At 42.6% G+C, this 25,002-nt stretch overlaps 1 protein-coding gene across 1 annotated transcript in view; it reads right to left on the bottom strand.

Annotated features, from left to right (window-relative positions):
* The window catches only part of LOC147033445 (tripartite motif-containing protein 14-like), a 36,125-nt gene continuing 11,123 nt past the window's right edge, over positions 1 to 25,002 (bottom strand). Inside the window, exons 3-10 of the mRNA XM_085871627.1 lie at positions 22,043 to 22,137; positions 20,874 to 21,526; positions 18,763 to 18,858; positions 15,111 to 15,344; positions 13,193 to 13,215; positions 12,578 to 12,705; positions 9,384 to 9,437; positions 1 to 688 (exon numbers count right to left, since the gene is read on the bottom strand). Coding sequence (XP_085727753.1) covers positions 165 to 688; positions 9,384 to 9,437; positions 12,578 to 12,705; positions 13,193 to 13,215; positions 15,111 to 15,344; positions 18,763 to 18,858; positions 20,874 to 21,488 — 1,674 coding nt within the window. The 5' untranslated portion in view covers positions 21,489 to 21,526; positions 22,043 to 22,137 and the 3' untranslated portion in view covers positions 1 to 164. The remainder of the gene's footprint in view (positions 689 to 9,383; positions 9,438 to 12,577; positions 12,706 to 13,192; positions 13,216 to 15,110; positions 15,345 to 18,762; positions 18,859 to 20,873; positions 21,527 to 22,042; positions 22,138 to 25,002) is intronic.

Below are 25,002 nucleotides of genomic sequence, written 5' to 3'. Positions count from 1 at the left end.
TATTTCATTTTATAAACTTTATTAACAAATCAACACCAATATCGTAAATACATTGTTATAATCACAAGTCAATTCTTTTAATGATTTCAACCCAAAATAACCTTCACTTTGTCCATCTCATGAAATAAACTTTCATCATGAACAGAACGGAATGAACGGAATCATCACAAGGAGCAAAACCGCACGGAGTCATCAACGTAGTAATAAAACCCAATAGCGGGTTTAACGGGGTCCATGAAGTCCCCCCTGAACACGTGCAGGACCCCCGAATCCCCAAAACACCTCAACTCTCCCGCCTCGTAATCCAATAAGAACCCAAACCGCTCAGGAATCCCCGACACGGACAGTAGGGTCTCTTGACTGTTGTGCATTGTTATTAATTTGTTTTTATATTTTACTATACACCATGACTCGGGATTCTGTCCCAGCCCACTCTCTCTTCCTTTCCTCCCCATGGAGTTTAAACAGATTCCGATTCTCCACCAACGACTCGAACTCACATCGACCTCCCAGTAGTGACGGCCCGAGGAGAAACCCTCAGAGGAAACAACTTGTGGATAAACGTCAAACCGATCGGGGTGGTCCGGGTAGGGTTGGTTGGTCCCGGTTCGAGTTGCCGTACTGAGGTCCTGGGAGATCACGATCACTGGATGTGCAGAGTTTGTCTCCAGACGTGGGGTCCGTCCATCTGCGGACAAGACGAGACAGGTTGAGACCTTTGTTAGACCAACGGACAGAAGCACAAACAAATTTATCTCTTTTATAAGATTTTAAATATTAAATGCATTTTTTTTTATTTCACCTTCTTTGGTCAATGTAATTCACCCTCTCTTGACCTGGTGAGGAATCCCCTCACGGAGAGGAACTATCCCATTGTGTCCCTCATTTAAAAAAATAAATAAATAAATAAACCCTCCCACGAACATATGATTATTTAATTTTCGGTTTTGTGCGTTTTTCTTGAAAAATAGATAAATTTTATGGAAATTGTAATATCTTGTGAATGGGTGAGAGGTAACGTAAGCCTGGTGTTGGTTTAAGATATTAGGGTTTTGAGTTTGAGCCCCTATCTAACCGTTGAAATAACACCAGGTGGGTTGACTCTGAGATCCATCCTTCTGAAATCGACAAAATAAGTATCATCTCACTGGAAACAGGGGCACTGCATCAGCAGCACCACCTTGCTCTCAGAAAATGATTCAACCAGCAGCCACAGGCTGCATATGAAACAACAAGAAGTAATGTCTTGTGAATGGGTTGACATAAAATTGAGTGATCGACTTTTATCCATCGATAAAGTTTGATGACTTAGTACAGTCTGATCAGTGTCCCATAAGCTGTTAAGCTTGAGTATGGATGAATATAGTCACGAGTTCAACCAGATGGTATTCATAGAATACTTACCCCATGCAGTCTTGAGAAGGTTGCAGAAGTGCCGAAAGAGAGAGGGATGGAAAGGTGGGTAACTAGGCCGGGGCCCGTAGTTATTCCTTCAATTTTTAGCTCACCTGGACGTTAGCACGGTGGGCTTATGTTGTCAAGCAGTATCATCTGTCGGTGAGTGACTCAGTCAGCGAGTGTTTGCAAACACTTCAATCATCATCGATCAACCAAACACAAATTTCGATGAAACTTGACCACAACCTTCATCACCCGTGATGTACCAAATTTTGTTCACAGCATAAAGAATTGGGGTCTATGGGAGTCTGTGACTTTGAGTGACTGTTGTTCCTGATCCAGGTGAGCTTAAGGAATCATCATAGTCCAATTTTTTTTTTATGCCTCTGCTGATGAAGCATTCGTTTTCGTCCGTACATCCGTCCATACTAATTTTGTTTTCTCTGCAACCGCTTATCCATTTGACATGAAATGTTCACCATTGGTCAAACTACTCATGTGGAATGTTATAATGATAATTATGACGTCAATGGTCACGTGGTGTTGTAGCCATGTTGGAAAAAGGAAAAACTTTGGACCTCTGTATCTCCGAAACCGCTCCATGGAAAAAATTGAAACATGGCACATGTGAAGTACTCCCCGTAGGAAACGTGATTTTTTTATGATGTCATAAGTGGCTTTGTTATGACGTCATAATTGCATACGTGAACAAGTTATCCGATCAGTGTGAAAATTGTTGAGAGTCATCTAGGGCTAAATTGTATGGGGGGGGGGGAGGTCAATTGATGACATTATCAGTCATGTGGTTCAACAGCCATATTTTTTTTTTACCATAAAATCCTTCAAAAATCTCCGAAGCAGCTTTACAGATTGAGGGGAAGCTTCACCCACATGTTCCCCAAGCATTGGGTATACCAGTGTGTTGATTAATAATTAATAGGTCACATGGTCTGGCATCCATAATGAATTAAGCAAAAATCTTTAAAAATTATTTCTCTTGAACCACTTCATCAATCAATATGAAACACCAAAGTTATGATGTTTTTATTTACTCTTTTATTTTAGCCAGAATTATTTACTCTTTTGAATCTAGGTTCAGGGATTTAAATCAAACTTGGTACAAGTATGTATAATGATGTAATAATGTGGGCAGAGGCATATCTGGTGACATCAAAGAGTGCCCTTCTAGCTTCAGAAAATGATTGTTTGTGTTGATAAAACACCGGGGCAACATTATTTTGTGTCTCCCACCAAGCCATTCAGGGTTGTGGCGGAGATGTCCACTTAAGAGAAAACCCTTTATAATTTAACAGATAATTTATTTTCTAAAAAACACATATGTCGAGAGAAAAGCTTGTCTCAAGAGTCCAAGCAGATCTCTGACTGAGCCAGAATACATGGTATTTTATATGGTTGGAAGATAGGGAACAGAAATGAGGAGGATAATGTACTCATATGTAAGTGAAATGACCAATCATATTCTGATAAGAAACAAACAGAACATTTTGTAGGACATGGTCTTGACTGTTTCAAACGCAAATTCCTGTCGCCTGGTATTGGCTTTGTGGTTAGGGTGGCGGCTTGGGATCCTAGGGTCCTGAGTTCAATCCCCGTTGGCTGCTGAATTAATACACCAGGGGGTTGACTCAGCCTATCATCCTTCTGAGGTTGGCGAAATGAGTACCAGTGTGCACTGATCGAGGGGCACTGCTTCAGCGACAGAGTCGTGCTTCCAAGAAATGATACCTACCCTGGCAGCTAAGCTGCCATATGCAAGAAGAAGAACGCAAATTTCTAAGGTATGTCTTTGAGCTCTTTCAAGCTTTATCAGATATTTGCATTGCTTTTCTGTCCTCCCCCTTCACAACAATTGTATACTTCACTTCAAACTAACAATGACCTGTGTTCTCAGTAAATTTGTTATTCAGCATTCATTAATTCGAACCACTGGTGCCTGACTTTCTGGCACCAACCAAGTGAAATAAAGAAAGATTTTATTGTTACACAGTTAACTAACACGAAATCTACTCAGCATAAAACAACCTTCAGTATGAAATTATTCATTATTAAGCACATTTTAAAGTATCAGAGCAGCAAACATAATAGATGGGTACATTTTTCTTTGAACTAAGCATGAACTAATAATAATATCTCTGACCCATTCTCAGATGTGCTTGAGCCAGTATGGGGATTATATATTAGTTATTATTATAGTGGTTATTACTATAACCATATGGTTCGAAAATCATCTGGTTTGAAGTGTCGGTTTGAAAAGATGTTAGTTATATGGTATTAACAAGACCATAGTACATTAAAACAGAGATTCTACTAACTTGTGGCCTGTCACAGTGAGTTCTGAGCAAACAAGTAAACTCATTCCAACGAGCAGACCCACCATGAGTAGCCCTTGTTTGCAGATGCAATGAGTTTCTGAATGTCATTGTGAGAGATCTCATTCACATAATTATCCTGCAGGCAATTAAAATCTTTATCTCAACTATATCTCAGTGCACACAAACCATTCTTTACAGAGTGGTTTCAGCCTATACTTTAGAACAGATTTTAAACTTCCATATTCTTTGAAAGCATTTTAAAGCAAACAAAGAGAAATAAGTACATAATTTGTGGACAAAGAACACTTATTTCAATATGAAAAATATTTGTTTCAGCATGATCAATACAGAAACACCAGTGCTTTGCGTCAGTCATGTGATTCATAGAGCATATGTGTCCATGCTCACATTTCATAAGATGGAATTGATTATTTTACTTCCACAGGGTGATTCGCCAGCATGACATTGCCATGGACAGTGACACCCTCCCTAGTAAAATGAACGACTGTAGCAACAATTTACATAATCACAATCGCAGTAATGCCACAAATGAACACAGGAACGTTGGCCACACCCCATCTGGATGAAATGTGTTGAATGAATCTTTTTTTTTTGTTATGTTGAAGGCTCCAGTCACAGAAGAAATAGTCCTCATTGAGGCAAGGACTTAAATGAAGAGAAATAAAAGAAAGAATGTAAAGTGAAGAGTGAAAATGAGTGAATAAGAAAAGTGTATGATGTTTGTTTACAAGAGAGTTTAAAGCTAGCCCGGTAGTGATAGTTTGAGTGAGACAGAAAGTAAGACCAGCAATCCTGACAATTCCGGACACTACTTTAACGCTCATAAGTCAGAACGGCAGTACTACCCTGGGCGGTTGCTATCTACAACCTACTACCTAACAAACCAGCCTAACCGGATGGGTGTTTTTTTGGAGACACCATCTCCTTACTGGATGGTTGTTGGCTCCCAAAAAGAGCTCATCTGCCCTTTAGCAGGTATTGTTTTTAGTCCTGCAGGAAGCCACAGTCACCCTCCTCACTGTTGAGCCAGTGAGGGTAGCCTGTTTAGTCGCCGACTACCCGACCATGAGGCAGGTCGCATTGGGTTACATGTTACCAGTGGCAGTCAAGAAACCTGACTGACCTGCCATAAAACAGTGAATGCAACATTAAGTGTATACGACTCATTACAACACGCTGTATTATTACTAACAACACTTTCTTACCATACATATCACACGCTGTTTACTTCCTCACTCATAAATGTAGGAATGCATGGAGGAACAAATGACTAACACCCCAATTCCCTTAAACATGGAAAGTGGTTCTGACAACGAAACTACTGAAACCTCCATATAAGTTGATTAAAAAAATTGAAGGTGGCCCAGATGAAGGGGGCCCTACACTTAGTATTGCCCCAGGGACAATTCTGGCTCTCGGCAGTCCTGGGTGCAAGCCAACTCTTCTGGCGGAAAATTTGTAATTGCGTCTATCTACACTTCGGAGGTAAATGTGTACAAGTTATACTTTGAAAATTTTCGATGTTCACTCAATATGTGCTATATCAAATGGTCATGTAGCATATGGTAAAGTTTCAATTTTCTCCGGTGAACGGTTTTCAATGTACGCTCTTAACAAAATGCAGACATGTACGTATGTACGTGACCGATTGCTTAACCCCTCTTTTCGCATCCCACGCGTGGGCTAATAAGAAACAAGAAATGGCGGATCACCAGTTGGCCAAATCGGCATGGTGTCCAGGACATAATATGATCCACTCAGTGACTTAGTTGTCATAAATGACCAGTGCCCATGGGAATAAGCTGCTCACCAAAAGGGGTACGATGAAAGCAGCCTCCCGATTGAAAGGGGTGAAAACCCATGAGAGATAGAGCTGTGATGCAGCACGTGGTTCGCAGCTGCAAGAACAGAGAGCAAAGTGCTGCTGGAGGAAAGGGCCATGAACAAACATGTGGTACAAAACTCTCTGAGTCAAGAGAGGAAACTTGTCGCTTGAGATAGGGCTATGAATACGGTTTAACTCCAGTGAACTAAATTTAACTTCAGTGAACTTTAGTTTAACTCCACTGAAACTCAAGTCCGTGAGTCATTTCCACGATGGTGTAAAAAGCGAGATACCAGGCAGGAAACCGTCGACACACTTCCGTAAAGCCTTCCTCCTCACCCTTCTCCCAAGGGAAAGGTCCAAGAACCTGACAGTCGTGTGAGGCAAAATGATTGGCTGGAAACCACATTATAAAAACCATGCCTACACTACTGCCATTGGACAAGTTGGACAAGTAAATGGAACAAAATTAATGTTGTAAAAGTCCTAACAATTAGGCACCGATGAAAAGTACACCACATGTTCGAGGTAACAGAAATGTATAATCATGTAATGATGTGGAGTGGAGACATATTGGTTGACGTCACGATGTCGAATTAAGTCTTCCTGCTTTTTGCCCCTTGCTAGATCAGTGATACAGATCAAAGTAGTGTCACTGGACAACCACTGAAGACGTAGAAGAAGGGGTGGTGGTGAGGTGTGTCATGCCCCACTTTACCCAAATAGGTACATAAAGTTCCTCTCTTCTGTAACCTTAAAAGTGTGTGTTCATTGTTTAAACTCTGAAAGTTATCAATCATGGTATTATAACCTGTCAAATGATGTTCGAGTTAACACAAGACTATTCAAACTAACTTGCACTTCACAGGTGGACACACTATATATGAAGAACGAGAACACAGAATAGATTAGGATGCATACCAAAAAAACAACAACACATAACAAAAGGAACAGCAAAAAGAGAAGGGGAAATGCCAACTGCAGGGCCATGAGAGAAAATAAATGGAGATGCACAACAAGACATGCAGGATAGAATGAGGGTTAGGGGTTAGAATGCAAGGGGTGGATAGTATGGGTGCAGAAGCAATATTGGGGGGAGGGGTGGGGGGAGAGGGGAGAGGTGGTTTGACAGGTGGAGAAAAGATTATCGTTTTGAATGGGGGATTATCAGAGATGATGGTGAACACCTGTCTTGAAGACCTGGAGGGAAGAAAAAGATTAAAGAGAATCTGGAAGTTGGTTCCACAGGCAGGAAAAAGAAAAAAGGGAACAAATGAGTGGAGGTGAGTAAAGATTCTGTATTTTGGCATTTTCACTAGAAGGAGGTTGATGGTTGACTGCACGCAACCTGCAGATACCTGGGGGGAGGAGACAAAGCATGGGGAGGGCAGAGGGTGCAAGACCAGAAAGGAGGCGACCTGTCGACAATGGCAAAGCGATAGGTCCATGGACTCAGCTTCCTTGAGGGAGATTCCAATGATAGTTAAGGCCTTGGTTTCCAAGGCATCAAGTTGAGCAAAGTAAGAGGCAGGGGTACCAGCCCAAAGGGGAGAGCAGTGTTACATCGAGCTGCAGACAAAAGCCTTCTTGGTGGATAGGAGTTCAGGTCTGTCAAGGAAGAAAATTGCATGACAGAAGATGCCCGGTCAGCAACTGCCTTTGGAGGCCAACTTTGAAATGTGCATTGCCCAAGAAGATCATGGCTGAGAGCTTCCTCGAGGTTGTGACTGAATTTTTTTGAAGGGGTGGTTAAGAAACTAGATGGGAGGGGTTCCCATTCAGTCCAGAGAGAGAGAGAGAGAGAGAGAGAGAGAGCGAGAGAGAGAGAGAGAGAGAGAGAGAGAGAGAGAGAGAGAGAGAGAGAGAGAGAGAGAGAGAGAGAGAGAGAGAGAGAGAGAGAGAGAGAGAGAGAGTGTGTGTGTGTGTGTGTGTGTGTGTGTGTGTGTGTGTGTGTGTGTGTGTGTGTGTGTGTGTGTGTGTGTGTGTGTGTGTGTGTGTGTGTGTGTGTGTGTGTGTGTGTGTGTGTGTGTGTGTGTGTGTGTGTGTGTGTGTGTGATTTCTCATGATTAATAGACATACCAAGTGTTTGACCAGTTTGCAATTTTGTCAAGGTCTGAAGAGATGGAAGAGGCTGCTGCCTGTCTATCTGAAGGATGAGGGATGTCATAGCAGAGGGTGGAGTCATCAGAAAAGTGTTAAAGAGAATTTTCCAGAAAATCGAATAGATCATTGATGAAGATTAGGAATAGGACGAGGCATATAGAGTGGAAGAAGTCAGTAATCTAAGAGTGGAGTTGGCCTTGGATGCCATAGGCAGAGTTTGGAAAGCAAGGCAGGATTGAAAGCTCGAGATATGTAAAGAGAAATGGTGCTGATCTTATGTCTGACATTGAGGGCCTCCATCCATTGTTGGGAGTGTATAAGCAGCATCCCCAAGGTGAAGTGACCTTGTCTGAATCTGAATTGATGATTTGAGATGAGTTCATTGGAGAAAAGTAATGACTTTAATGTCAACTGCAATGATGGATTTCATGACCTTACTAATGATTGGAAATAAGTTAATAGGTCTGTAGGGGGATCTGTTTTGCACTTTTTTATATAAGGTAGTGATAATGGCTGACTTCCACGCAGGGCGAATGTGTCCAAGGGCAAACTATTGGGTAAATATGGCAGAGAGAGGAAATGCAAGAGCAGCAGAGTCGGTTTTTACAACGTGTGAGTTGATGCTGCCCGATCCCGTTGCAGAATCAGAGTCTATGTTTGCAAGAAACTTCTCCACCTTCCCAGGTGCAAGACACAGAGTCCGGGAGTAGCGTAGTGTGACTGAGAAGGGTGGGTACTGGGTACAGAGAGTGAGGGGTTGTGGACACAAGATTTAGGAAGCAAACACAAAATTGAGGCATTCACCCTTCACGTGAGCAGAGTTGGCTGAAGTACCATTGAAGAGAGGGAATGGGGAGAATACTCCAAATTTTCTGGTGACTTAGCAAGGCACCACCAGGTTTTAAAGGAGGAAGACAAGTTTGAAAGTTAATTCTTGAAATTGGACAGATCTTGTTTTGTGGCTCTCCTGAAAGTGGTCTCGCACTTGTTGCGGATTTTATGGAATGATCTGAGGTTTCCTTTAGTCAGATTTGCCTTCCAGGAGGAGAATGCAAATTGTCTCAAGGCAACTGCTCATCACAGGATTTAGTGCGCCATGGGTGAGCGAATGGGTGTGATAACTGAAGACGAGATGGGATGAAACTTTACATAAGGGAGAGTAGGTTTCTGTGAAAGAATTCCCAGGCTGAGTCAACATTAGGGTGGTAGAAATGGGAGACCAGTCCTGAATTTTGATGGCTGCTTGCAGTCCCTGCCAGTTTGCAGCCAGACTTGTCAGCATTGAGGCTGTTCTTTGAGAATGGCCAGAGATGTTGACCTTCACAAGCACATGATCAGATGAAAATGCATTCTTTGTTTGAAATTATTTATGGTGATGCATTCTTTGTTTGAAATTTCTATATATTTTTATCCTTGACAACTTTGTGGAAAAATTTCAAAAGTGAACCTTCGAAACAGGATACCTATAACTATGTTGAACATACGAACTGTGATTGAGTGAAAGGAAACAAGTGGAACACAATGAATAAAAAAGGGAAACCAAATTAAAGGAAAGGGAAGGGATTAAGGCCAAGAAAGTGAGAATTTTAAAAGATCATGGAAATAGAGAGAAGAACTCAAGAAGAACATTGAATTTCCTTATTAAATATCATTCGCTTCAATCCCTTCACCCTCCATCCCCCATTTCCCATCACTTCACTTACAAAGACTTCTCAAGCTGTTCTGGTCCAGCTCAGACATTTTGAGTTCCACCGGCTCTGTTGAAAGAAGGAAAGATAAACAAGAATCACCAGCAATGTAAATAGTCTGCCATTTTGTTTATAAATAATTAATTTTTTCTTTAAGAGACAATATTTCAAAACGAACAGATATGAACAAAATCAACAGGTTTATTATCCCCCGCCAACCAACGAAGTTGGCGGGGGATATAGAAATGGTTTCCGTCCGTCCATCCGTCCATCACATTTCATTTCCGGAGCTTAACTACAAATCCCCTCAAGATATATTTACGAAATTTGGTTCACATATCAAGAAAGTGGTGAATTGGTAGCTTTTGATATTTTCTAATTGATAGGTCACATGGTTTGGCAGCCATGTTGGATTCAAGAAAAATATTAAATAATGTTTTCTCTGGAATCACATAACCTAACGAAGCGAAAATTTGCAACTATCATCTTCCATCATGTCTGCATATATAGTAAAAATTATGATGTCACAAGTCACATGGTTTGGCGGCCATCTTGGATAGAAAAACACACCTCATCCAATTAACACGAAGCTTCACACATGTATTCCAGTGGAGGATCGGAGGCAGAATTTAAATTTATGATGTCATAGGTCACATGGTTCATCAGCCATCTTGGATTGAAAATTAATAAATTTTAAAAATCTTCTTCTCCAGAACGGCTGGCAGATTGAGGCAAAATTTCACATACACTTTCCCCAGGACATCCTTTCAGAAGTTTGTTAATTTCTATTTGATAGGTCACATGGTTTGGCGGCCATATTGAATTTACCCTAAAACCTTCAAACATCTTCTTCTCCAGAATGGCTGGTCAGATCAAGGGGAAACTTCACATACATATTGCACACGCTTAGGGAATGAGAGCTAACACACAATGCACAGCAAGGGGGCATGAGACAAGAGGGGAGGGAGTGGGAGGGATAAAACGGTGGGGAACAGAGACATTAGGAGATCTGTGGAAGGGAGAGGGATGGGACGAGGAGCATGGGGAATAGAAGATGGACAATACAGGGACTTTCAGGAAGGAAAGCAGGGAATTTGAAGGACGTGGGCTTGGGTGGATTATCAGGGGTAGAAAAGATCAAGGATTTGAATGGGGGATGAAAAGAGGTGGTGGTGAACAGCTGTTTTGAAAGCCTGGAGGGAAGAATGGGAAAGAATAGAGTGAGGGAGTTTATTCCAAAGGTGGGAAAAAGAGGAGTGAAAGAGTGAAGGTGAGCAGTGATTCGTGATTTTGGTAGTTTTACCAGAAGGAGGTTGTTGGCGGACCTTGAGCACCCTGTGGAAATGTGGTGGGGACAAATCGCAGAGAGAGCAGGGGGGGCAAGGCTCGAGAGGAGATGGTAGAAGACAGAAAGACCACCGATCAACCTGCGGTGATTGAGTGAGAGGCCCAAAGACTCAGCCTCATTGCGGGAGATGCCAATGATCCGAAATGCCTTGGTTTCTACAGCGTGAAGTCGAGAAAGGTGGGAGGCAGGAGCACCAGCCCAGAGGGGAGAGCAGTATTCCATCAGGCTCCGGACAAAAGCTTTGAAAGTGGTCAGGAGCTCAGGAGGGCCAAGGAAGGACTTTGCACGATGGAGGATTCCAGGACGGCGACTGGCTTTGGAGGCGAGGTTTTAAATATGGCTTTCCCAGGAAAGGTCATGGCAGATAGTGAGACCCAGAAGCTTGAAAGAAAGGACTTCTTCCAGAGGATTGTTGAGAAAGTGGATGGGGGGGTTTCTAAATGGTCCTTTCGAAGAGACATAGTGAGAGTGTGAGATTTGCCCTGATTGAAAGACATGTTCCACGTGTTGGACCAGTTTGTGATTTTATCCAGATCTGCAGTGAGTGAAGAGGTTGCTGCCTGCCGATCTGAGGGATGAGAGATGGTACGGCAGAGGGTGGAGACATCAGCAAAGAGATAAAGGGGATTTTCCAGAGAGTCAGAGAGATCGTTGATGAAAACCAGAAAAAGCACAGGGTGCACAACACTGCCTTGAAATTGGTCAAACCCAAATCCAGAAGAGATGGAGTATCAATGGGTGAGATCACAACTGGGAAGTTGACTGATTGAGGCAGTCCCCATGTCTGGCAGAAGTGTTTTTTCTGAAGTCCATGGCAGGTGAGGGGGGTACCCACACCCAGCCAACTGGTATGATGACAATGGAAGTCACATGAGGAAGAAAGAGTTGGGATAAGAGGATAGAAGTTGGTCCATGTTTTCGGACAGTGAGGTGTAAATGGAGCCATCACTTTGGTCGATCGTGCAACACATATAAACATGTGGTGTGAGTGGAGGGGAAGCCGTAGCCAGAGGTATTCCTGGGGAGTGAGGGCAGTGCATGGAGACTGAGGCATAGTCTTTGATGGAGAGCAACTCCTCCACCAGGACGAGGCTCAGGTCTGTCATACTGGAGGAGGGAGTAATCAGCGAGAGATACTAGGGAGTTAGAGATGTCTTGGTGGAGGAAAGTTTCTGTTTATCAGATTGCCTGGTTAGTCAGAAGCAACCTGTATGGAAAGATGTCAGGTTTAAGCAAAGGCCCTGGATATTTTAGGTATACACTGTTAATGAAGAGGCTGGGGAGGGGAGGGGGAGCGTAGGACAAGGGAGGAGGGGGGAGGGAAGGAGAGTTGTTGAAAGAGTGTGGGGGGATTGCAGAACACATAGAGTACCATTGGTTGAGATCCGAGTCGGGAAGTTGACCGATTGTGTCAGTTCCAATGACTCGCAGAATTCCTTTTCTGAAGTGCCATGGCAGGTGAGAGAGGAACCCACGCTCAGCCAACTGGCATGATGACAATTGAAGTCACCACATATGAGGAAGAGAGAGAGAGAGTTGGGATGAGAAGATAGAAGTTGGTCCTTGTTTTTGGTGAGCGAGATGTAAATCGAGTCATCACTGTTTGGTGCACGGTACAACACAAATATAAACATGAGGTAGGAGCAGAGGGGAAACCATAGCCAGAGGTATTCCTGTGGGTGTGGGGGAGTGAGGGCAGTGCATAGAGAGTGAGGAATAGAGTTTTTCATGAAGAGAGCAACTCTGCTGCCAGAATGATGGCTCAGGTCTGGTTGTTCTGCTTACATTTCCTTTTTTGCTCACATCTTATATTCCCCATTCAATTATTCTGCTTCTAAAATCCCCTATTTATGTCACTCACTCATTATATTCTTCAGAAAGTTCTCATGGAGCTGGATGAGCGATTCCAGATTTGTCTCCACCTCGGAGAAGTCCAATACTGTGGGTTGTGCCATCTTCGGAGATTGAAAGTGTGACACCGACTCGAGCCTTGGTATAAAAAAAAACAACTTCAGGAAGGTCAGGAAATGATTGGAGGAGAAAAAGGTTGAAAAATAAATGATTATTAAAAAAACATAAAATATGGAAGGTATCCGTAAACTTGTGGTTGAAATCGAATGTTTGATGGAATTTAAATTTGCACTCATCTTTTAATGAGAATGTATACTTCAACGAATATATCAACAAGAGAATTGGCAAATCAAATTGACTAGAATCTCGATAAACTTTTATTATATTCATGTTTTCTCACTTTATATGGACTCAGGTTCATATAACAAGGCACATCATAATCATCAAATGGGAATGAGTTTTCAACATTTTTGTGAATTTCATATTTTTGGGAGAAGTAGAAATCAAAATATATCAGGAGATGATTACAATGTATGATGATTCTGAAGTAGAAAGAAAGAAGGGGATTGAAAAAAACAAACATGATGTGCCAGACAATGTGGTGGGCCCCACTATTCAGCCTTACCTTTTTATGAGATTCTTATAACCCTGTAAAGGAAGAAAACAATGAATTAACTCAAGATTTCATCAATTAATGTTTCTTCACCCAATGAATTATTTGCAATTGGTCACTGGCATCGACATCAACACAAATTTTTATTACGGGCCCTATGGATCAAAAAGCTACGAATATCAAACAAACAGGTGCTTTCAAATTGAGCATCTCGCCGCTGTTAGAGCATTTCGATTGCATCAGATGTGGCAATAAATGCGAATGGTTGTTCCCAGCTTGCCGGCTCAATGACATAAAACACAATTTGCATTTTTGCCGCTTCCATCCCGACACCGCTTGGAATTCCGTTTGGGAATTGGCAACTTTCTACAAAATGTAAATAATGCAAACAATGTCTAATTTGCAAATCTAAGCATGAAATAAATTTTCATAAGGCTGGATAATATACCCCCTTGAAGATAAAAACCCAATAAGACACAATGTTTAAGCCAAACGAATGAATAGCACTGATATATTTACAAGAACAGCATTCGACAGCATTCGATTGAACAGAACAGTATTGATGTTAACATCGCACCACTTTACTCAACTGGCGTTATGCAACTTTTATCTGCATTTTTTGAAATATCGTTATCAGTCCTATTACTGAATGGTGAAGAATCATTTGAAAAATCTAGATCCAGATCGTCACCAACATCAAAGCAATTCTTCCCAAATCACACACCCAACCTGTCCACGAAGTTTCATCTGAATCTGTACATAACTTTTTGAGATAACGTGCTATATATCATTTTTGGCCCCATCTCTCAATGGTGAAGAATCATTAAAAATTTTTATCGCATCTGTATCTGGTACAACTTTTTGAGGTATCCTCCACACAGACAAACAGACAAGGGTGAAAACATAACCTCTGTCAATCGCAGATGGCAGAGGTAATTGTCTCAAAATTTGTCCCCAACCCCTCACCCTTGGTACCTGTCTTTCCATTTCATACTCAACTGCTCCTTGACTGTGTCTTTTGCACCTGAGAAGGTGGCAAAGGTTCTTTCAACCCTCGGTTTGGACTCTGCTGTTGGACCGGATGGCATCAGCTCATGTGTCCTGCAAGCATGCTCTGCTGGTCCTGCACATTCTCTCTCATTCTCTCTCTTTCTCTCTCTCTCTCTCTCTCTCTCTCTCTCTCTCTCTCTCTCTCTCTCTCTCTCTCTCTCTCTCTCTCTCTCTCTCTCTCTCTCTCTCTCTCTCTTCAGGTTCAAGTCTTCAGGTTATTGGTGCTTCAAGTCTTACTCTATGGATGTGAGACTTGGATTCTGACCAGGGATCTGAGATGGAGACTTAACTCCTTCGACACCAGGTCTCTTCGGAGAATCTTTGGCTATCGCTGATCATACTTTGTGTCCAACGAGCTGTTGCTGAGAGAGACTCAGAAAAGATTTGTTACCTGTAGAGTCCGTGAGCATCATCTGCAGCTGTATGGGAATGTGGCTCGTTTTCCTGACGCTGATCCTGCTCACCAGATTCTCTGAGCAAGGGATCCTCATTAGTGGAGGAGGTCGACAGGCCGACCACGTGCCTCGTGGTTGCAGCAGGTTGATCGGCATCTCATGAATATGGGGATGGGCCAGGCGTCTGCCTCGGGGGTGGCCAGATCGAGGCCCCTGGAGCGCCGGTGGAAAGTGGATGCAGTGACGCGTTGCTCTGCCGCACGCTTCCATACCTAACCTGACCTGACCTATTATCCTTCCAAAGTACAATGTGTCATTAATTCACTGTACTAGCAATACCCCAAATCCTAGCTTCAATAAGCTCTCAAGTCCTGCAAGTTAATGAAATCTTCAATCTTATCTCTTCCATAAAAAATTCAACTCAAGAATTATTGACAAATAAACATTATCACTTTTTTTTTTTTAAAGGTGAAGAAGAATCCTACCTGTAGAAAAGAAATGGTCTCAAGATCCTGGAGCACTGTTTTCAATGTGGAATTTGCTTTATGGAGAGAGTTCAACTCCTCCTTAACTATATCCATCTGCTTCTGGAGGAGCAAAATCTTCTCGTTTTGCCTTTTGATCACCATACTCTTCATCAGATTCACGGATTTATCCACAAATTGGTACAACTCCGTTCGCTTTTCCTCCATCTTGCCCACAGTTCCTCTTCCTGAACGCTGAAAGAAATCAATCATTGTTTCAATGGAGTAAAAAGTCAAGAACAAACTGTGTGAGAAAGATGAAAATTGAAGAGAACAACGGATCATGTTTGAGGAAGGATTATGACATTTCAGGATTGCATTGAGAAGGAAATAACGGATTTGACAGGACACTCATCAGTACAGCCAATTGGGGTGAGTCGATGGGATAACGGAGAATTTAAACATTTACCAAACCTAGATTACAGAGACGATTTTAACTTGTTTGCATATAATTAGCAGAATCAGACAAAAATGTGACCACTTTTAAAAGTGAAAGAAATAAAAAATATTTCATATTTCCTGATCACAAAAAAACATGAACACGTATTAAGGTGAACATGACATGAACAGCTCTCAAAACAGCTGTTCACCACCACCTCTTATCTTCCCCCATCCAAATCCTCGATCTTTTCTACCCCCGATAATCCACCCAAGCCCACTTCCTTCAATTCTCCTGCTTTCCTTCCTGAAAGTCCCTGAAATGTCCATCTTCTCTTCGCCATGTTCCCCGTCCCATCCCCATCCTTCTCCCTTCCACAGTTCACCTAATGTGTCTGTTCCCCACTGTTTTGTCCCTTCCACTCCCGCCCCTCTTGTCTCATGCCTCCTTGCTGTGAGTTGTGTGTTAGCTCTCATACGAGCCTCGACCAAGGTATACAAAAAAAAAAAAAGGTATGGACAGAGTTTGTTACCATGGAATTTGTTTCCAGTGATCTACATACAGAGGTAGTTCATAATATTACCGGATAACTGCCCACCTCGACTCTTTTATTACTCTTTTTTCGGGTTTGTGGAACGATCTTCATGATAAAGTTCAATCCCACCCTCCCCACCAAGGCTTGATGTTGGCAATCCACACCCTCTCCTGTCATCCTGATCCATCCCAATACTCAATCTTTTCACCACCATTAACCACTCCACACTCCCCTAAACCAATCATGTTGCATGTCACTGTTCTTCCAGTCTTATATTTTTTCCTCTTTTGCCCATTCATCAATTCCCTTACTTTTTTCAGATTCCACTTTTTGCCAGCTTCCCCACTGTTAATAATGTCATGGATTTATAAACCGTATGCAGAAATTGAAATGCACACAGCTCGTAGAATCTTGGAATAGTTATTTCCATAATGTATGTTAAGAGCAGCACCTTCCCTATCGGGGTTATAATGTAATTGAATGCGTTGGGTTGGGTCGCTAGCGCCCCCTCTCAACCCATTGGAATAATCACAACATCAGCATGCAATGATGTGTGCGGTGACTGCTGTCATCACTTCGGGCATGCGTTTTTTTACTGCCATGGCTTCTTGGAATTTGCGAATAACACCAGCGTTCTGAAACCTTTGCTGAAGCCATGGCTTTAGAACTGCACGCCAAATTCCCTTTATTGTTTAAAGCCCCACCAAGTCCTTGTTTGTCTGTGCACCTGTACACATGTCGACCTTGTACTGTTACTTCTTACCGTCGACCTCTGTACTGTATTTCATTTCCATAATCCCCGTTCATTCCCCTCCACCTGAACATGACCGGTATATGGACCACGACGCAACACAGCTCCCCTGGAATAATTGCCCGATTCCCTGGGCATTTTGGACATGTGGGGTTCATCTCGGGTGCATGGGGGTATTTCCCCAAGTGCTCTGCTCTGCTCTGCTCCTAGTGACAGCCAGAAGAGCCAACTGAGTGCATATCAGGGTTTGTCAGCAGAATGGGTGGAGCTGCTGGGGGCATCCCGCAATGGCTGGTATGGAGCCAGTTCATGGGATTTGACGTGGCCCAATGGCTGGCCCTGGGTCACCTCGGAAGATCTGGCATGCCGCTCTTTGGCCCCGCCTGCCCACGGACTATAAACTGAGCCCAATGCTCTGGTTTCTTTCTTTCTCTCTCTTTCTCTCTCTCTCTCTCTCTCTCTCTCTCTCTCTCTCTCTCTCTCTCTCTCTCTCTCTCTCTCTCTCTCTCTCTCTCTCTCTCTCTCTCTGTCTCTTTCTGTCCTACTTTCTCTCTGTCTCTCTGTCCCTGTGTCTCACTGTCTCTCTGTCTCTCAGTCTCTCTGTCTCAGTCTCTCTGTCTCTCTCTCTCAGTCTCTCTCTCTCAGTCTCTCTCTCTCAGTCTCTCTCTCTCAGTCTCTCTCTCTCTCTCTCTGTCTCTCTGTCTCTGTGTCTCTGTCTCTCTCTCTCTCTCTCTCTCTCTCTCTCTCTCTCTCTCTCTCTCTCTCTCTCTCTCTCTCTCTCTCTCTCTCTCTCTCTCTCTCTCTCTCTGCCCTTGTTATCACTCTGACTTTTTCCCTGGTCCCAGATGCTTTGGTGCGCAGTTCCAACGGAGCTCGTGGACCCTCGGTTGTGGAGTGTAGTGTCGGGTCCATTCCTGGGAGTGGCAGTGAGAGCGCTACCAAGCTGAGGAGAGCGACAGTTCCACGTACCAATAGGCTGAGGCCACCCTGCCCATCCCAATTGTCTTCCATGTGTGTGGTCTGATGGGTACCCTTTCATGTTATCTGGAAGGTAAAGAATAGGTTAAGTTAAGTCTGTGACTTGTGCATTTTCTTTTCTTTTTGTAAATACACACATTGATTGTTTTTTATTGAATTTCCCCTTTTATTGCCCCGGTTGCCCTTTGACTCCATTAAAGCCCTTGAGTTCCCTTCCCTCCTTCCCAGTATCCCACATTCCTTGTTGTAAATAAATTATTCTTGTTGAAGTATATTTCCAATCTGTCCATGGTTGTCATTTCTTCCATTGGTCCAGCAATGTCCATCCAGCAATTCAAGAGATTAGCTGGGAGATTATAATTCCCCAATGGAATGGTTCTCACATCAGTCCAGCGTAGCGCTAGCGAAAAGCTCGGCCACCTCAATCAAGATCCAAAAAAGATAAAAGTAGCACAACTGACGAGGGCATGATTCCCCGATAAGGAGACTGTGTTCCCCAGTTAAACGGTAGTCAGAGGGAGGACACTGGGTCACGTGGTTAAATTGTTGGCTTTCGCGGTCGATAAGTGACCCGCCATGACATGCACTTATTCGTGTGTGTACCCCTGCGAACCCAGGCCCACAACAATACATTGCCTTTTTTATTTCTTGTATCATGCTCTTCCATTAGCTGACATTTGCATCCAACAAGAGCGTTTTAAACAATAACGTGAAAGCATTGAAAGAAGACAACCTTGTCATTTCTGTTTAGTTGGATTAAAAAATAAATCTGACCTCAATGATCATGTTTTGAAATTGTTGTGGGTCAGCTGTTTGGTGGCCACTGGCCAAGGTGGCCTGAGATGGCTAAGATTGAAATAAGATTGTGTAGGTTGAGTTAACGTGACTGACACCCAATGTAGAACATAATATATTCCAGATGATAATTCTCTTTCCATCAAATTACATCCATTCCTCGGTACTTCTTTACCAGTGTTTTATCAACCTCCTGCTGCAGTTGATGGAGTTGGGACTCAAGGTGCTGCTTTGACTTTGATAGTTCAGGACACTTTGCAGTCAAAACGCCCTGCACAGAGTAAAGAAGAACTGTTCACCTCTCTGTGGAAATGATAACACACAAACTCCACAAAATGATTTCAGAATGTATTTGCAAAAAAAAAAAAAAAGAAAGAAGTGGATTGCAGACACTTATAGATTCAAGATTAAACTGTAAAACTGTATGAAAGGAAAGCTCATCGACATTATGTATCAAGTGAAGAATTGATTATTGAAGAAAGCGGAGGTGGATCTCGACCCCACTATGAAATGATGTAGTTTGTGATGATGTAACAGCTGTAATCAATTGGAAAACATGATCTGAACAGCTTGATATGTGGATGGTTTTGAAGGCTGCCATAATGTGATGGGTATATGTATATGCTTACATCATGATATGACATAAAGATGGGAGACACTTCATGAATATACCTGGGATGGTAAAGTGGTCTCACCTGGATATTTTATTAAACACAATTCTCGTTATTCAACACATCATAATGCTGTTCGGACGGATTACTCTTGAGCAGAGCTTCACATTTAATCTCCAAGGTTTTTTTCAGAGCTCTGAGTCAATGTCATTAGGCCCGGAGCTTGAAAAGATCTCAGCTCAAAGTTTTTTTTTAATTTGGTGGGCTCTCAAATCTTCGTTTTTACCTGTAAAATCAATACCCACCTTTTTCACTCAGTTGTTCACTTTAAGACATTTTTTGATCTTTCGCTGTTTCTACAACCAATTGATCGACAACAGTGCAGGGAAAATTATCATAAGATGTTATTCTTTGCATAAAATAACTCACACTTGTGAAGAATGCTCTGTTACTTCAACATCACAAGATTTTCAGTAGATTGTCCCGAGTGAAGTGAAAATTTAAGTAAATCTTCATGGTTACAGAACTTGCAATTTATTAACATGTCTTTACTTTACTCTTTAAACTTGCGTTTGCGATGCGGTTTTTAAGTACGAGGAGATAAATTCGTATGGATATAATTTACATGGAGAACAAGCTCGAATGAGATAAGATCCTCGTTCTCTTCATGATGACGTCATAAAAACGAATATGACGTCATTGTGATGTATCAAGTTTGCGATAAATTATCTGTGCTAATGCCCGGCTTGATTCTCGCCAACAAAATTCAAACAGCTTGTCTAGTTTGAGATAATATTTTTAGGCGATTTCCATTAGCGGAGATATTTTGACGTTGTAACTTTTTTTCTAGGAGGAATTTTTGAAAATCGGAGATAGTTACTGTCTGCGCAGGGTATTTTTAGATATATATGCAAAGTTTCATGAAGTTTCGATGAAAACTGTAGGCTGTGAAACAAATGAAACTAGAACGGGCACTCATAGAGCGCATACCTTCGCTGCCACTACTTTTTTTGTTCTTGGTATGAGTGTGGGGAACTGGTTTCATATGAATGGTCTTATGACACAAACCACATGTCTATAATGTCATGACCCCCCCCCCCGACTTTCGGGCCTACGGACTAAACAACAATCACCTCACTCGTTTTGGCGAGTCTTCACTCGCAAGCTCGGTGAATACAACGTTTCAACAAGAGAAGGTAATCTCGTTTGATGCTGGTTTCATGCAAATCGAATAAGAATTGACTGAGTTATGCCGAAAACCGCATATTTTTCAAGGGCGTGACCCTCCCCCCCGACATTTTACCCCAACCGGTGACATGTGTTATGACGTCATTGTGTCACAAGATTGGGCATTAAATTCTGAACATTTTGGTGCTGGGTTCATGTAAAGCGGACAAGAATTGACCACGTTATGACAAAAACCGCATATTTTTCAAGGTCGTGACCCCCCTGACCTTTGACCCCTAACCGGTAACAAGAGTATGGGCGTCATTGTGTCATATTGCATATCACAAGAGGAGGCGTTGAATTCTGAACATTTTGAATTCTGAACAACAAGTTTCAATGAAAACTGTAGGGTGTGAAACAAAAAAGTCCACAAGAACAACAACTTCTTTTCGACTTAGAGATCCTCCACAAGGATCTAAAAAAAAACCTTTTGCACCGATATACTTGCCTTGAATTCATCATGGGCAATCTCCACAGCAACAACTTCATGGTCCTTATGTTGTCCAGCCGTGCACATCACGCACATCAAGCTTTCATCATCCTTGCAATAGAGTAGTAGTGGCTTCCCGTGCTTGGTGCATCTCAGCTCCTCCAACTTCACTCCCGGCTTCACCAGTTTGTGCCCTTTCTCTTGATGAGGCTTCACGTGCATCTCACAGCAAAGGATCTCACACGGTACGCACCGCTTAGCCGCCTTTTTATTACAAACCTCACAGTGATGCTCAACATCTCCTGAGTTCACTCCCTTCTTGAAAGTCACACCACATGGTTCTGCATCTTGGACATCAACCCCAGATTCAACTGCTCTCTTTGTCAACTTCATCTGTTCCACCAAGCTGGCAAGGATTATACTTTTCTTTAATTTTGGTTTTATCGTAAATACCTCCCGGCAGTTTGGACAATCCCAGGATTTAACTGCTTTCTTGCTTTCCCAGTATTTCTCGATACAGACACGGCAAAAGGAGTGGCCACATGGCAGAGTAATGGGCTCCTTGTAGAGGTCAAAGCACACAACGCATTGAAGTTCATCTGAACGAACTCCAGTCATCGAAGAAAATGCCATTTCCTTGTATCAGAGGAGAAGAGCAGCAGAGTTGGTACCTGTACATCCAGAGGGGTAGTGATAAGAACATATCGGGCCCAATTCATTTTTGAAATATAATGCTATATGCTGTAAACGGTTTTGGCCCTACTTAATAGTGAAGAATCACTTTGAAAATTAAATAATCCTCGTAACCAGATCCGGAGTCGGATCTTCACCATAATTTAATCAAGTCTTCGTTGTCACACACCCAACCTGTCCACCAAGTTTCATCCGAATTCATCCACAATTTTTTGAGAGATGGTGCTACATATCATTTTTGGCCCGATCAATCAATGGTGAAGAATTATTTTTAAAATTCCAGTATCCAGATCCTGATCTTCACCAAAATCTAATCAATTCGTTGTTGTCACCTGCCCACCAAATTTCATCCGGATGCATCCACAACTTTTTGAGATATCCTGCAGACAGGCAGACAGATGGACAGACCGACAGTGATGAAAACATAGCCCCCTTCACCTTCGGTGGTGGAAGTAATAACAATCCGGCATTCAGAAATACTCAGCCATACTTGCCTCTATCAGCCAGCTTAAAGTCCACATTCAAAAGCTTGCAAGATCCCCCTCCATTTACTGACTGCACCAGAACTGCACTCTTCGTGAAATCGAACCTTGATGGGGATCAATGACAAACCAGACAGAACAATTGCAACTATGCAATCAGCAGAGCTATCTTTCTATCTCCTAGTTTATCTTTCTGTTTAACTACATGATCTGAAGTATATTTTAGTGGCATTGCTCCCTGACCCATCCCTCACTCTCCCTCGAGGCAAATTCTGATGCTTTTCTACTTTGACTTCCATGCTCTGAAAAAGAGGGCCTAACTGGTCCTGGTGCATTGTGTCATCCGAAAGTAATGGCGTCAATATTAGAGCCTCAATTTGGTGTGCGTGTGTGTGTGTGTGTGTGTGTGTGTGTGTGTGTGTGTGTGTGTGTGTTTCCTCCATAACTCCAAAACCATAAAACCTAGCAGCCTGAAACTTTGCACGCATACTAAGGGAACTCCAAGGAAGTAGAAGAGAGAAACTTGGGTGTCTGGGTGAATTAAAACACCCCTTTTGAAGATAATTAACGGCCTCATTTAATTATATCCTTTATCAGGCGCATCCTCAGCCACCTCGTTCTCGATGGGGTCTTAAGGCAAATCCTGGGTTACCTCGCTGGGGTCTGAAACTGCCATGTTTTTTTGGCCTGCTCAACCATGGCTTGACTTGGAACAGGCCACAATGATTTTTTAATGATAAAGTTTGTTTTTTTTCCACTTTCCTCACTCATTATCGAATACCTGATTAACATACCTACGGATCGCTGGATACATTGCAATACTTATAAATTCCCAGAGACGCCAGCGTTTGTGGCTTTATTTCATTTATGCACATGCCATGACCTTGATAATCTCATAAACTAAGCCGAATTACAAATTTGAAGCTCCAGAATTGAACTCGGCAGCAATTCCATCTCCGTAAAAAGTGTTCATTTGTCCAATTTGGACATATTTGATGTTTCCGGCATCTCTGGGAGGTGTGTGTTTAGATGACAGTTTGGTGATTGCTAATCTCTTGCCAAATGAGCCGTTCCTTATCAACCGTTTCGATGGAGTGCTTAAGCCACCTGGCGAGTGCTCGATAATATTCGCACTGTCTCTGAATACTGATATCGATCAATTTGAACAATTTTCAGGGGCCACTCGCCTATGCTGGCCCTGCATTTAGTACAAATTTAAAAAAGGAAACATTTTGTTAACATCACGGCAGGACAGTCGACATGTATGCCTGACATCACGGCAGGACAGTCGACATTTAAGCTGTCGAGCATGGGTTTGAATCCTGACTCAGCTATAAACTGGCTTCCCAGTATTTCAGAGGTAGGGTGAGTCATCAATGTGTGTGCTGTTAAACTGGACATCACATCTGCTGAAATCCCCCCCCCCCCACACACACACACACAAACACCTCCTCACTCTCCCCTTTCTGTTCATTCTCTCTCGGTCGTTCTCTCTCGTTCATTCTCTCTCGTTTGTTCTCTCTCGTGTTCTGTCTCTCTCTCTCCCACTCCACCACCTCTCTCCCCTTTTCTCTCTCTCTCTCACCCAAATCCTCTCCCCACTCTCGCACCCTCTCCCCCACCCCCTCTCTCTCCAACCCCCCTCCCCAATTAATAATCCCATAAGCGAAGTGACAGGTTGTATTTCAAGTACAAAATAATGATCCCAACATTGTGGAGGAGGTGGAGGTGATAGTCCAGTTTGGGGTTGCTCCACATCTAAGTCGAATATGCAGCTTCTTGTTCCACCTCAATCAAAGCTAAGTTTTCTGAACCATATCCGCCATGTTTTTCTGTTCTATTTTTGTCCCTGTGTTGCTGTTTGTGCTTTTGTCTAATTTTTTCCATGTTAAATGGTACCTTACTAAAGCTGGGAGCAAAATTATTTCAGCTTTTTGGTTGTTTGGTGTTCTGTTTCTTTTTCCCCCTAAAATTCTCTTTTCTGCCTTTTAAACGTTGTCCTAAACCCCCTCCATGCTTAAAAAAAATACTTCCGCTATCCATCTTGTCCACCCCATGCATCTTCCACTACCCCTCCATCCTCCACTACCCCTCCATCCTCCCCCACTTCCTCGTATTTGTTGAAGTCTCCTTCTATTTGATACTTCAACCCTGCTGTTGGTGTTTCCTGCTGTTGGTGTCTCTTACTATTGTTCTTTTTGTTCTGTTGGATCACAACAATGTATGTGCAACGATACTGTTGAGAGTTGTAGTTCAGGAAAGTAGAGTAAGGATGTTGGATTACAGGAAGGCAAACTTTCAGGGTATGAGGAGAGATCTGGGTGCTGTAGTTTTGGAGAAGCAAACGAGAGGTCGATGAAAAAAAAAAAAAACGGAATGGGCAACCTTCAATGAGTAAATGTAGAGGGTGCACAGAGCAAGTCTAATCCAGAGATGGAAAGAGACAGACCAGGGTGGTGGAACAGCGAGTGAAGGGATGATACTGTAAGCAGAAGGCATAAATTATGTGTAAAATAACAGAACTGGAGTCAGACTCGTTTCAATACAGGATGAAACAGAGGTTCGTTGAGACAATGAAGAGGGAAACCTAAAGAGAATATGAAAAGGATATGGCCAATGTTAAAAATAATAACAAGGCATTCTTTACCAACAAAAGAGGGAAAGAACATTTTAAGAACACCATAAGAACAACATCGAAGGATGTTGGCTAAGATGAGGGCTTGCCGGGTGGTTGGTGGAGGAGCCAACTGCAAATTAGATTAGAAACTGGCTTTGTGGTAGGAAGTAAAGAGTGGCTGTGAATTGAAGGATGTCTGGCTGGGAGGATGCAAGTAATGGGGAACTTCAAAGATGAGTTCTACGACCATTATAGTTTGTCATATACAATGATTGTAGTTGATACTAAGCTTGGAGGTAAAGTCGATGGTAAAGATGGGGGTGATCAGATTCAGGAATGTAGACATACTTTCATA

This window comes from Eptatretus burgeri, chromosome 2, assembly GCF_056783735.1.
Source record: "Eptatretus burgeri isolate ZD-2024b chromosome 2, Ebu_testis_v1, whole genome shotgun sequence".
NCBI classification, from domain to species: Eukaryota; Metazoa; Chordata; class Myxini; order Myxiniformes; family Myxinidae; genus Eptatretus; species Eptatretus burgeri.
Note: the sequence above shows the minus strand (reverse complement) of the source record. Positions and strands in the feature narration are given on the sequence as shown.